Source organism: Lepisosteus oculatus, chromosome 11 (genome assembly GCF_040954835.1).
Source record: "Lepisosteus oculatus isolate fLepOcu1 chromosome 11, fLepOcu1.hap2, whole genome shotgun sequence".
NCBI classification, from domain to species: Eukaryota; Metazoa; Chordata; class Actinopteri; order Semionotiformes; family Lepisosteidae; genus Lepisosteus; species Lepisosteus oculatus.
In genome coordinates, this window is record NC_090706.1 from 19,923,028 (window position 1) to 19,937,118 (window position 14,091).

General features: G+C 41.6%; 1 protein-coding gene across 8 annotated transcripts in view; it reads right to left on the reverse strand.

Annotated features, from left to right (window-relative positions):
* The window catches only part of dnm2a (dynamin 2a), a 98,866-nt gene that overhangs the window by 19,284 nt on the left and 65,491 nt on the right, over positions 1-14,091 (reverse strand). For all 8 annotated transcript variants that reach the window (XM_015349052.2, XM_015349050.2, XM_006631502.3 and 5 more), the window contains 2 exons: positions 11,640-11,750; positions 6,398-6,507 (listed from right to left, as the gene is read on the reverse strand). In XM_015349052.2, the coding sequence (XP_015204538.1) occupies positions 6,398-6,507; positions 11,640-11,750 (221 nt within the window). The remainder of the gene's footprint in view (positions 1-6,397; positions 6,508-11,639; positions 11,751-14,091) is intronic.

Genomic DNA, 14,091 nt, shown 5'->3' on the forward strand with positions numbered 1-14,091 from the left:
TGTACAAGCACTTGGAATCTGTCCAAGCCATACTTTGTCAGGCATTTTGTTTTACTTCAACGGGCATAAAAACTTCCTTGCTTTTAACAGGGCGTTTCATAATTTCTAACTACGAAAATGATTTAAAATGCGACACCTATCATTCAACTAGAGCTTAAAATATCACAAGGATCCTCAAGAGCACAGCAAAGAGTGTATTAAAAGACACTTGTATTTATCAACGCTTTCTTTTCCGTATACCAGATTTTATGGAACCACTTCAGAGGGGTGTTCCAGGAATCGGCACTTTAAAGAAAAAAATACACACCAGTATTCCATTTCTCCCTAAACATTGTAAGCTTCGAAGTCTTTAACTAATGTGATACCGGAGTCAACAACCATACTTTTAGAATTTGATTAAAAGGGAATATAATATGGAATCGCGTATCTCAAGAAATTAATAACGATATAATTATATTCATGTTGCAAAAGAACTGCAACGGACATAAAAACTCCCTTGCTTTTAACAGAGTGTTCCATAATTTCTAACTACGAAAATGTCAGTTTTTTCCGCAGCACATAAAATACATTTTTCCAAGAAAGTTTAGCCTTTGTCACTAATGAAACCACTAAATAAAGACATAAATATAGAAATCTTAAGATTTGTTTTATTTAATGTTGGTAGCAGGATGAACTGTCAGAGTGTATATTTTGTGGCAGAGTTGCTGCAAGATGTTAACAGTGAAAAAGGTATTTAGAAATGAGTTATTTCAAGATGAAAAAGAAAACATACACGAAACATGGTTTCATTATGACCAGAATCGGTCTTGAGATATTTTTAACTTGATTTACAGTATTTGAGAGGTATGTCTTAACACCGATACTACAGTGCTTAAGTACTGCTCACGTATATGTTTCTAGGTTTATATTATGCATTTCATACGGTCAAATTACTTTTGAGCAACTAATAAGAAGCGCGAAACGGTATGCGTTTTAGTTTCGTTTTGTGCTGAGACCCGTGGATTGATTAGAGATATCAAGTACATACAAGTCATTTTTTAAATGTTGTAGTTCGTCTTGAAAAAATGTTACGAGTACATCATCTATCAACAATTACACAGGTTCTGTTTCCATATTGCGGATTTTGGTTAGGTATTATCAAATCCAGTGGCGCTGTGTGTTAGTTTACCGAGTCCCATGTCACATGGTCTGTGATTGAAACGTGTAAAACCGGTTTAATTCGTCACAGCCAGCACTCTTCAGGTGTGAGGGTCTTCTGCTCAGAATGAAACGCTAAAATGTTTGTGTATATTCTAATGGTAGTGGGGGCAGGGTGTGTGGGAACAGGTTTGGTTGAAATTGCATTGGAGATCTATGTTCTTCACACCTGAAACATTTTCTCTGAAAGCATTTTCTTCGCAGTTTAACCGATCTTGTTACAGCATGTTACAGTTTACTATTATTAACCATATTAATTTTAAGTGCTTAATGTAAAATCTTGTAAAAATATATTTTCATTGTTCAAATATACATTAAGTCTGACTATCATATAATAAGTTAAATACAAAACTAAAGAAAAAATAGGGTTAAATATAATTCAAAATATTTTACTAACAATGTTAACTGTTTATGAATAATAAAATGTATTAACTAAGGAGTAGGATGGCACAATTGTTAGTATGTTTTTTGTTTTGTTTCTTTTTCATAAATACAACAGTAGTACCTGATGTCTCAGTGGCTTTCAAAATTAAATTATGCATGCAAACCTGTGAACTAGAAAGATAACTCAGATATCCATCCATTATATTCCATAATATCCATGAAATATATGGCGCTGAAATATGTGTGACGCAGTGGTGGCCTGACACGGTGAGGTGCCCTGGCAGCTGTATGATGCAGTGGTGGCCTGGCACGGTGAGGTGCGCTTGCAGCTATGTGACGCAGTGGTGGCCTGGCACGGTGAGGTGCGCTGGCAGCTGTGTGACGCAGTGGTGGCCTGGCACGGTGAGGTGCGCTGGCAGCTGTGTGGTGTGGCGCAGTTGTGGCCTGGCACGGTGAAGTGCGCTGGCAGCTGTGTGATGCAGTGGTGGCCGGGCACGGTTAGGTGCGCTGGAAGCTGGGTGATGCAGTGGTGGCCTGGCACGGTGAAGTGCGCTGGCAGCTGTGTGGTGTGACGCAGTGGTGGCCTGGCACGGTGAGGTGCGCTGGCATATAATGAATATATTCATGTGCATCCAACACAAAGTTCAACGCTAGCAACTACACAAAATCTAAAATATGAGCTCTACCTGCCACTTACAATACCAACAGTACCAGCTAACTTTAGTAGTGACATTTTCATGGATCTTTTTAACAATGAAATTTACAACATCAGACTTCAGACACAATTAAACAGGCCTCAAAAAAGTCTGTTACAAACATTTTCAGCATGGTGAAACATGGTGAACATTTCCACCACTGCGTCACACCACACAGCTGCCAGCGCACCTCACCGTGCCAGGCCACCACTGCATCACCCAGCTGCCAGCGCACCTCACCGTGCCAGGCCACCACAGCGTCACACCACACAGCTGCCAGCGCACCTCACCGTGCCAGGCCACCACTGCATCACCCAGCTGCCAGCGCACCTCACCGTGCCAGGCCACCACTGCGTCACACCACACAGCTGCCAGCGCACCTCACCGTGCCAGGCCACCACTGCATCACCCAGCTGCCAGCGCACCTCACCGTGCCAGGCCACCACTGCATCACACAGCTGCCAGCGCACCTCACCGTGCCAGGCCACCACAGCGTCACACCACACAACTGCCAGCGCACCTCACCGTGCCAGGCCACCACTGCATCACCCAGCTGCCAGCGCACCTCACCGTGCCAGGCCACCACTGCATCACCCAGCTGCCAGCGCACCTCACCGTGCCAGGCCACCACAGCGTCACACCACACAACTGCCAGCGCACCTCACCGTGCCAGGCCACCACTGCATCACCCAGCTGCCAGCGCACCTCACCGTGCCAGGCCACCACTGCATCACCCAGCTGCCAGCGCACCTCACCGTTCCAGGCCACCACTGCATCACACAGATGCCAGCGCACCTCACCGTGCCATGCCACCAGCTGCGTCAAACCACACAGCTGCCAGTGCACTTCACCGTGCCAGGCCACCACTGCGTCACACCACACAGCTGCCAGCGCACCTCACGGTGCCAGGCCACCACTGCATCACACAGCTGCCAGCGCACTTCACCGTGCCAGGCCACAACTGCGCCACACCACACAGCTGCCAGCGCACCTCACCGTGCCAGGCCACCACTGCGTCACAACACACAGCTGCCAGTGCACCTCTACATACCCGACCACCACTGCATCACACAGCTGCCAGCGCATCTCACCGTGCCAGGCCACCACTGCGTCACACCACACAGCTGCCAGCGCACCTCACGGTGCCAGGCCACCACTGCATCACCCACCTGCCAGCGCACCTCACCGTGCCAGGCCACCACTGCATCATACAGCTGCCAGGGCACCTCACTGTGTCAGGCCACCACTGCATCACACCACATAGCTGCCAGCGCACCTCACCATGCCAGGCCATCACTGAGTCAGAGATTAAATAAAACCTCACTCGCACCAAACAAATTTATATTTTTAAATATCACAACATGATCGAATTTAAGTAATTTTAATAACAATGAATAGTCACCTAGGCATTACAATATAAACATTTATATTGATTTAAATAACGTTTTGATTTAAATCGCAAATGCGGGTTTAAATATATGTGTTTTTTGATTCACAATCAGACAAATGCAACATAAATTGATATCTTTGTCTTCTAAGTATCTTAAAAAACGATTTTTTTTTTAAGAAATACAAAATTAGATATAATGATATGTTCCGGCTTAGACATTAACGAAGAGCATAACGCATGTACTGTATACACTGCAAGTACAACCCCCCTCTCTGCAGGAGTGCTGGCTGTGACGAATTGAACCGGTTTCATGGGTATTTTCAAAGTAGGAGGTGAGATTTCCAGCGAAAGACACCTCCCCCCCCCTCAAAAACCCAGTAAGTACAGTACTTACTAGTTAAAAGCTAGGCTCCCGACTACGGCGAAAGGAACCCTTCTTTCATTAGAAGACAATGAACATATTTTAGCCCTGAATGAATTAATAGCAAACATGGTTTACATAAAATACATTTTTCCAAGAACGTTTAGCCTTTGTCACTAATGAAACCACTAAATAAAGACATACATATAAAAATCTTAAGATTTTTAAAATACATGACTTTGCTAAAATTTATTTGAAAATAAAAACAATTACAACCGCCAGGGGAGAGAGAGAACAGGGGAGGGATGTTGGTTTTGCATAAGGGGCGGGGCTATGGAAATTAGGTCTGTTTGGGAATGTGTAGTTACATGTTCTGGCTGTTTGTGAATTATTGTTGTTGAGTATGGAGTGTTGAGGTATTGATTTTGTGTAATGCTTTATGTTGAAAATTGAGGTGGATTTTGTTTATGATAAACAGGATAAACTGGGAGGAAGGTTTGGTTTTGCATAAGGGGCAGGATTATGATAATTGGAGGACTTTGCGAGAGTAAAATGGTTTGATATATTTGATTTTGTATTGTGGTTGTTATCTATGTTTTTGGTTGGTATTATGTTTATATGGTTGTTTTTGTTGGTTGGTTGTTATCATGGTTATTAATAATACGATCTATAGTTGAAATCTGAGCCTAAATAAAAAGAAAAAGCAAGTGATTAGGTTTATGAGCAATCTAATTACTTATTCGTTTAAAACGCTATATAAAATAAAGTTTATTATTAATTTGCTGGACAGAGCGGTGAACATTATTATGCATAAGACAAAGATAACGATCCTGATCAGTTTAGAAATCTGTGTACGCTGTAAGGTTTTTACTTCTTAGACTTTTAAAATACACATTTTGAATAGAAAGAAATCCTCTTCCTGACAGTATGTATAGCAAACCAGCACGTCTTTTTTCTCCAATCAGAGGGGTGTCAGATGGTGTCAGCCAATCACCATTCTGCGTTGGGTAGCAACGGGTGACTGTTCTCAGGCGGAAGATGTAAACAGCTTAATATTCGTGTTAAATAATTTTTTTTAATTCAATTAAACGGGCACAGTTAAGACATTAAATATACATATACATACTGTATACAGTACAGTTTGCATACGGTAATATGTTTATGTTACGCGATTAAAAAATAAATAAATAAAAATGAAAAGTCCAGCACCAGCTGGATTCGAACACACAACCTGTCAGTTGGTAGTCACACACCTAGACCAGTAGGCTACAAGACAGCTTGCATGATCAGGCAGGCGAAACAGCCCTACACAGCCCTGTCGCAGCACACGGATGTAATCATACCGTTATTAAATTCTTGAGATGAGCGATTCCATATTATATTCCCTTTTAATCAAATTCTAAAAGTATGCTTGTTGACTCCGGTATCACATTAAAGACTTCGAAGCTTACAATGTTTAGGGAGAAATGGAATACTGGTGTGTATTTTTTTCTTTAAAGTACCAAGACCAGCTATATACTGTATGTTTATGTTCCAAAATTAATATCGTTTATGGCCTTCACACGCGTTACAGTATGCTCCTATTCTTTTTATGCTCAGCTACTAAGATTTCCCTTCAGTGGTAAAATTCAATATCTACAATGGGCACAGTAAAGACGTTTACAGTAAGTCTTTCTACGACAGACCAACGGACCACGAGTGCCCCTGTCGGTCAACCAATCACGCACCGCGGTATTTTCCATCATCGCGCGTCACGATGCACGACGCCGTAGCCAATTACCTCCAGTACGTGTCTGTACCGCGCACTTTGAATGGCTGCATCTGTAGGCCTTTTAGACAAATGATCAGCCTGATCTACCCCTGGCATGCACACTAAGACAAGCCAAATGGTCTCTCATTTTTTGCCTAATGCTCTTTTAGTCAGGGGTGACTCTCCTGCTAGCCAATAGGGGCTCACTGGGCAGTACATGACAGCAACATGATTGGACTACTGACCTCTGGGCGTGTCAGAGGAGTAGGAGTGAGAACCAGTGTATGCACTTTCCTGATGCAGTGCAGGAGCTCCGGTGGTATGCTCTGTCAATTAACGACTGCCAGCTCTGAACTGGGTGGGTATAAAACTAAGTATCTGACATAATGCAGATTCCTATAGCACAGCAATGTACACAAATGTCTGCCGATGAATCTATAGAGTCTTGCTTGTAAGTTCAGAGTCCAATCACAAGTCAATAGGAGTTTGATTCATTTTCATCTTAACCCTGAAATATTCTGCTTTTAAAAACCAGCATTTTGCGGTTGCAGAAATGCTTCATCATTTTCCCGAGATCCATTACAATACAAAAACAGATAAAGACTTGCTCAGCAGCTCACCTCTGCTCGGTATTAAAGATGGCAAAGGTGTGCTTGGTGGACATGAACCCTTTCTCCACATCTCTAAGCTTCAGGTTATCCAAAGGCAGCATGTACTTCTTCTCCTTCTCCTGCGAGATGAGACAGGTGACGACGTTGAGTAAAAGCAATATTATTCCATCAACAATCTATTTTTATGGATTTCTGGCATTAATAATATGAGCAAATGTCAAATAACAGTCAAATTATCCCACCTGAGTACTTTCATCAGTCATCTGCATCAGGTTCTGCATAAGGCTAAATTAAAGGAAACAGATGTTGCTGTAGCCTGCTTCATTTTGTGCATGGTGTTGTCTCTCTGTTGAATTACCTGTATATCCCAGTTGCTTTAATTCACCTCTGTATGTGTAATCTTTATGTTTAAAGTGATTGAAACCTTGTTTTTTGTTTACACATTCAAATCTATCTGATTTGCTGCAAGGTTTGATGATATGATTCTATTAAGTGAACAATGGAAGAAAATTAACATTGCCCACTGTCCTTTAAAGTTATGGTTAACTCCTTATTGTGTGAAACACCAATGTACTGGACAGTATAAGACGCTGGGACGTGAATGCATTGTATAAAAAAAAACTATCACTGACCAAGTATAATGATGGGTGTAATGGCTTGAACAATTTGGCTGTTCTTCAGTGTGGAGTGAAACAGGAAAAAAAATACTCTTTGTTGTGTATGAATTTGTTGAGTTTCTCATTTCATCACTATTCGATGTTATACTAACTTCTTTTGTCTTCATACCGTACATACAGGTTCTTTGCAGTATTAAGTATGGTCAATGTAGTCAGCCCATAAACAGTTCTGTTGCTGTATGGTTTGGAATAGAAGCGAAAACCAAGATGCTTTCACTTGATCGCAGATTACAGGAATTTGACAGGACTTCCCCTTCAGCCATTTGTGAAGGTCCCATTTTGTTCTCTCTAACCAATCAGAGGAGCTGGAAGGGACAAAGGGGTGGAGCAGGCAAGAGGTCTCCACCAATCACCAGGTAGATTTCACTTCTAAAAATTACAACAAAAAAAACATTTGGAAGACCACCAAAGCTGTGCTACTGAGATGTAACAGAAGAGGAGGGGAAGGGACTAGGAGTGGAAGGGGTGTCAACTTTTACGGTTGATAAAAAACATCTGGAAGTGTTTATACCACAGGGGCTTAACTCCAGATGCTGAGATGTAGAGAGCGCACAAAAATCCAAGTCCCCAAGCCTGACGTCACCTCTGGGAACTCACCCCCTCCTCATTTCACCACCCCCTCTATGATTTCCTGAAAACTTTAAATGTTTCGTCCATGCTGCAGAATATCCTAGCTGCCACGTCACTTGATCAGGGCTAACGCGACATGAACTGCAAGCTATCTGGGCTCTTCTTGGGTTTTCGCAGATCATTTCGTCTTGGAAGGGGGAGGAGTGGGTATTTGTACATTGTACAGTTTCTTCAAGAATAAAAAAAAAAACTTCTGCAACTGATCGTCTTATAACAACTTCTAAGATCACTAGATGAATTTTTGGGGAAAGAGTGAAATATGTGGATACATGAGTTGGAATGTATGTGAGCAAATGTGTGGAATGGATCTGGACGTTTCCTGTTGCTTTTAAGACCCACTTTAGGTTTTAGCAGAAAAGTGTAAAGACATGATCACAATGCTGACTCTAGAGTCTTTGTTCTCCAGAACTCCTGAAGATTTGGCTTACGAATACGCTGCCTGGGATCCCACACAGCACCGGTAAGATTTCTTCTGTACTATTTTTGTTTTAGAATTCAGATAGGCTTTGATCTGAATCAGCTCATTGAAACATAAGAAAAAAATAACTCCCACATGGTCTTTGAGGGTGGAAGAGAATAGTAGAAACAAGTGGTGTATCAAATTAAATATTTAAGTTGGTATCCCAGTAATATCTTTTAATTAAGATATTAATGCAATTTCCCTCACGGGATCAATAAAGTATCTATCTATCTATTAAGCCTTTGTTAACTTTTCAGTACTTTAAAAGCCAACAGATCAAACTGTAGTGATCTGGTGGAAGTGGTCCTGGTGCTGTGGGTGTTTGAAGAGTGTGTGTCTGTGCACACGGAGGGAGAAGGGAAGCCTGTGCTGAAATGATTTCAACCAACATCTGAAATTCTACTGTTTTTTATTTTACATTGCATATGCCTAAATGCAATTTGCAGTATGCTTATCTAACATCTACCCATTATACCTTATCGGTTCTACAGATGGTGAGACTTTCTGTAGTGCCAAACTGATGCCTTAGATTGTTTCCAATGAGATTTGAATGAAAAGAAGAACATTGTAAACTACTGTTCTTGAATAACTCACAAGAACATGGCACACTCAATTCAGGGTTAACAGGGGTAACATCAAAGTTACACTGGAAGGCTCAGGTATAATAAAACATCCAACGGAAGCAGTTATATTAAAAACCTTCCAGGCTTTCAATAATTTTTGAGTAATGTGTAATTTGCTTATGTTAAAAGACCTGCCAAGAGTTTTTTTTTTGCGCGTGTAATTTGCAAAGTTGTCCAACTGTCCAACAATATGTAAGTAAATAGTATATAAAGTTCATCGTTTTAAAAAGAAAAGCTAACTGGCACTGTAACAATATCAGGTGACTTTCGCAGTATTTTCAGTAGTGACTCAATGAAGGGGAAATCCAGTTAGGTCATCAGTTGTGACCAAGACTAATGGATTGTAAATGAATGGAAAAATGAGCAGACATGAATCGGCCTAAATCGCCCACAATTACATGCATTTCTAATCCTCCACTGCAAAGTCACTGAAAAGCTGTATCTGCCAGCTCATTAAAACTGTAGTTAAGTTTCAGTAAAAGTTAAAAAAGGCAAACCACTTCAGAGGTTTTTTCCATTTAACATAGTTTGAACAGAATCAAACACACCCTAACCCAGGGGTATTCCAACTCTGGTCCTGAAGGTCCACACACTAATTATTAAGTACCTAACTGAAGCCTTAACTAACCTACCAAAGTTGCTTGTTTGAATATTTTCATGTTTTTGTTGTACTCAAAAGCTAAGGCTTGGGAAAAGCAATAAAAATCTTACTAAGGAAAAGCAATACCTTAAAAGGTAACCTCCAACTTGTTTGAGAACTGACAATTAATTAGCTCAGATTATCAAATCAAAACTAAGGACTCAATTGTGTAATATTTGTAACACTGTGTGGCTGGAAGAAAAACCAGCAGGTCTATGGTCACCCCCTAGGACCAAGACTGGGAACTCCTGCCCTAACCCACTTCTGTCCCCTCTCTCTAGGTGTTGTATTTCCACCAGGAGAAGAATCAGTGCCAGGCCAGAGCCATGCAGACCTCATTCCCCTTCGCCTCCCCAGTGTTCAGACTACCTGTTCATTAGGCTATAGGTGTACAGTAGTCTGCACATTGGTTAGGCTGGGCAGGGACTAGCTTCAAGGAGCCAAAAAACCTTATGCAGAGACTGCTACGGACTTCAGTGTCACAGTGCAACTCAACTACTGTACCTCAGTACAAATCAACTGTTTTTCTGTAGTGTTAGTGATGGTCCTCAGAATTTGGCTGCTTTCTCTCCTTATTTCCATATAAATATGCTTTTGTTATTCAGTCTTGTTTTCTGATATACCTATTCTTGACTGGAGTATTCAAAAAAGTTGATCCAGAAGTATAATCATTCCGAAAGGTTTGATTCTAATAGAAGAAACAGGAGTTTTAATTTTAGAATGTTAACTGATTTCTTTAAACTCAGGGGTAATTCTTATGATTATGCCAAAAAAATAATTGTTGGAAGCCTACAGAACTTGATTGTTTTTTTACTTCAAACCTTTAAATATTAATAATGAGCAAGGCTGACTAATTCAAAATAAAGACTCATGGCACACTAAAACAAATAAATGAAATTATCACATCAGTCAGTTGTGGTGTAATGACTGTTTGTAACTTCGGACCAGGTCTGTCTGCGTTGCCGTTTAGGAAACTCTTAAAACATGGAGGGCTGAGTACTTCCTGCAGACCTGGCAGGGATCGGAGCCGAGCCTGTGGCGGTGGGGTGTGGAGGGGGGTGGTCTCATATGGGCAAAGGAATTTCCTTAAAGAGATCTCCAGCAGAGTGCGAGCACAGACTCCAGCCTCTGCTGCAGGCTCTCGTCTCCTCTCCTGCGCATGCACAGAGCATCATTCAAAAGGCGTGGGTGCTGGATTCAATTTTGGACAATTACAGAGTGCAGGAAGAAGCAGGGCGGGATGCTTCTGACTCTAGAGGATCTGTTAGCACATGTGTATATTTAACAAATTTGTGTTATTTGCCCTTAACTGTTAAAAAGCACGCTCTGACTTCCAAGGACAGAAGAAGTTGTCAGGTTTTGAAAGGGAGAGTGCAGAAGATTTGGGGACAATCTGAGATCAAATAAAGTGCCACTAGACAAAAGCGATGGAAAAAAATAACATTCAGGATATTCCTCAACAACTTGTTTCATCTGGGGATGTAAAGAAACCAGAACATGACATTGGAAATTGTCTAGGGCCCTAATTAATCAACTTTTTTTTTGTTTGGGTTAAAAACATCTCCTTCAATTAGGATCAATTAGGATGATTTCACATATTTCCCTGCATTCAGGTAGTGTACATCTGTCCGACACAGGTAGTTCACAAATTTAAAGTAGCTCAGACCTTGCTGCAATAATAGTCAAAGATGCACCAATCAGCTTGGCTGAAAACAGACCTTCCCCTCTAAAAAAAATCAAATTTAAGAAAACAACAGGTATACAATATGTAAACAGGATGTTGTTGCTCATTGCTGCTGTTTATTTGAACAGTCGCCCAAAGAGCAAAGCCTTTGCTTGTGTCTTTCTCTGCTGTATTCTGAGTTTTTTTTATTCTAAACATCCAACTGAGTTACTATAAATGTTACATTTACAGTAGGACGACAGTTGGGCATATTCTTAAAACACAAAATGGATAGGATAAAACATGGTATAGTAATATCTTAAGCCCCAATATAAAGTACTGTATATGAGACACAACAGAATAAGTGTGCTGTCCAACAAAAGCCCTGAAACAGGTATGATATCCTGCTTTTATCAGTCCAATTTTTATACATACAGGAATTAAACTGTGTATCAGCACCGACCACAACATTTAACCAGGCCAATCGAGAAGGGCTGGTCACGCTAGCTACAAGTCCCAACCACCACCCAAAAAAAGATACCACTCCCTCCCACTCACCTCTTCATCCTTGTACCAGGACAGAGACTCAGCAGTCAGCACAAACCAGTACTCCTTGGATCCTCCTTTCATGATGCTGATGTTGATGGTCAGCCAGCCCCGACGGATGACCTTAGGAAAGAAGGGGAAGATGGTGGAAAGGGGGAATGGGACAGGATGGGATCATGGCGAGGGTCAGGGCAGGGAGAGGAAGGGGGGTAAGGAGAGTAACACACATGAGTGGGGGACAAATGGTGACAGTGTCATGAACAACAGGTGGCAGCTTGTGCTGTGGGAGACTGGCTTCAGTAGACAGCCAAGCCCGGGGATCGTGGGTAACTGCTCACACTTCACATCTGGATCTACATCACTTGAGTCTCTCTGATTGCTCTAGCCACTCCCACAGTCCCACACTATATATCAAGACTCTCGGGCTGTTTCATTATTGCCATTTTTCTCTTTTTGCTGAAACTATTCCAAGAAAGGCAAAATCGTGGAACCCAATGGAGTCCTGGGCTGAAGAGAAGTTGAAACAGACAGCTGCGCAATGGCACTGAAGATGATTAAACCTCAGAACAAGGGAGGCCTTTTTCGTTAAGTCAATTATTGGAATTCTGATGCGCTCAGCCTCATCTGTTGCCAGGACGGAACCATGGGATTCCAGTGCTCTGCCTTGGGATCTTTCCGACTTCCTGGAGCAGCCAGGACAGAAGAAAGGTGAGCGACACTTAAAGCTGCACAAAGATGAGATCCAAATTTTAAACACCTGACGGTTTGGGCAGCATCTAAGACATGATCAGTCACATGGAAACGTCACAAATGCCCTATGAAGAAATCATGACGCGGGTTTCTAAAACTGTACTATTAACTTCAAAGACTATTAACCACACAGGTACCACATATAGATTTGAAAAAAAAAAATGGAATGTACACACAACTGAGGTCCTGACCAGCAGCAAAAATCAGTGAAAGCATTAAGGTGGACTCTCTACATCAAATACATTTATTAGAACGTCAAAGCGCCAGTATACACAAGCCTTCGAGACATAACAAGCAGGTTGTGTATATTGAAACATAGCAGAAGTAAAAAATAAAATGTTTTGAAGTAGTGAGTTCCAGTTCCTCTTACTGCTTTTACTATATGTGTTACCACATAATAATCCTGGAAGATAATTATTAAATGATTAAATACGTTAAATATTTTTTTTCAGAAAAATGTTTTTTAAAGATAAATGGGACAAAAGAGAGAAATGCAGTTAAACTTGAGCAGCAATAAAGAGATTTGAGATATTTTAAAAAAATGGCATGTACATTGACATCAATTGAAGGGAAGAGAAAGCAAGTAGCATTAATACACTTTAGAAAATAGACAAAATTTGATCTAATCAGGTATGTTACATTTCTCTTAACAATGCTGCATGCAATACTTTTTAATGAAGATCTTATAGGTACCCGTCATTGAAAATGAAAAAAAAATCCATTGCACGTCTACACTGACGTCAAATTGCACCTGCACTTCAAGTGTGACTTCCAAAATTGTGTAAAAAGCACAGAGTGCTCCAGAAGTGTTAAACAGCATGAACGTAGCAGCAGCTTTCCAACAACTGAATTAAACTGAATTATATCATTTCAATTATGATTCTGTTTTTTATTATGAAAGAAAATGAAAAGGCTGTGTAATATCAAATATCAAAAACTGACAAAATATTAAAAGTTTTTACAGAAGAGCCATTTATAAGCACACGCCCTTGACAGTCTGGGCCGATGCTCTTTGTTGGGGAACAGGCTGTTAGGCGTCAGTATGTTAGCGGAAGCTACCCTACAGGTTACAGCCTAGAACTAGTCATGTTAGTCATGGTTAAGACAGACGCTCCAAGACAGGGTTACACAGGCAGCCCTGGGCGGATCAGGTGGACCGTTCGTTAGGGAAGCAGGCTGACAAGTGACAGAGGAGGAGGAGGCCTGGAGGGGAGTTACAGTGCTGCATTAAACGAAAGCCCAGGAGCAGGTGGTCTTTGGGGGCTGGTAGGAGAACACACTACTGGCTTTGTTAATGGGGTAAACCGAAAGCCACAATCAGGTCAGGCTGATTCACAGCAGATGTTTCAGCTTCAGTCTTCCTGTACAGAGAGTGCTACAGCTAATATGCCACTTTGATTTTTATTTTGGGGGGTGGGGGCAGGAAGGGGTGATACAATATGTAGGGAGATCAAGGGTGTTTGCAGCCCCTGCTGTGTGCACAGCCACTGGGATGGGCAGAGACTGCTTCAGAGGCATGCACCTCAAGCTTCCTTCAGGGTGAGTTGGTAAAACACAGGCACAGACCCACACACGCATCCGCACGCAGACGGTGTGTGGATTGGCGCCTTGTAGGAAACGCTGAATACAAAAAAAAAGAAAACATTAGGCAAGGCAGGACTGAACTGCAGCCTGACCCATTTCGAGATCCTGGGGGACCGATTTGAATTAAAGA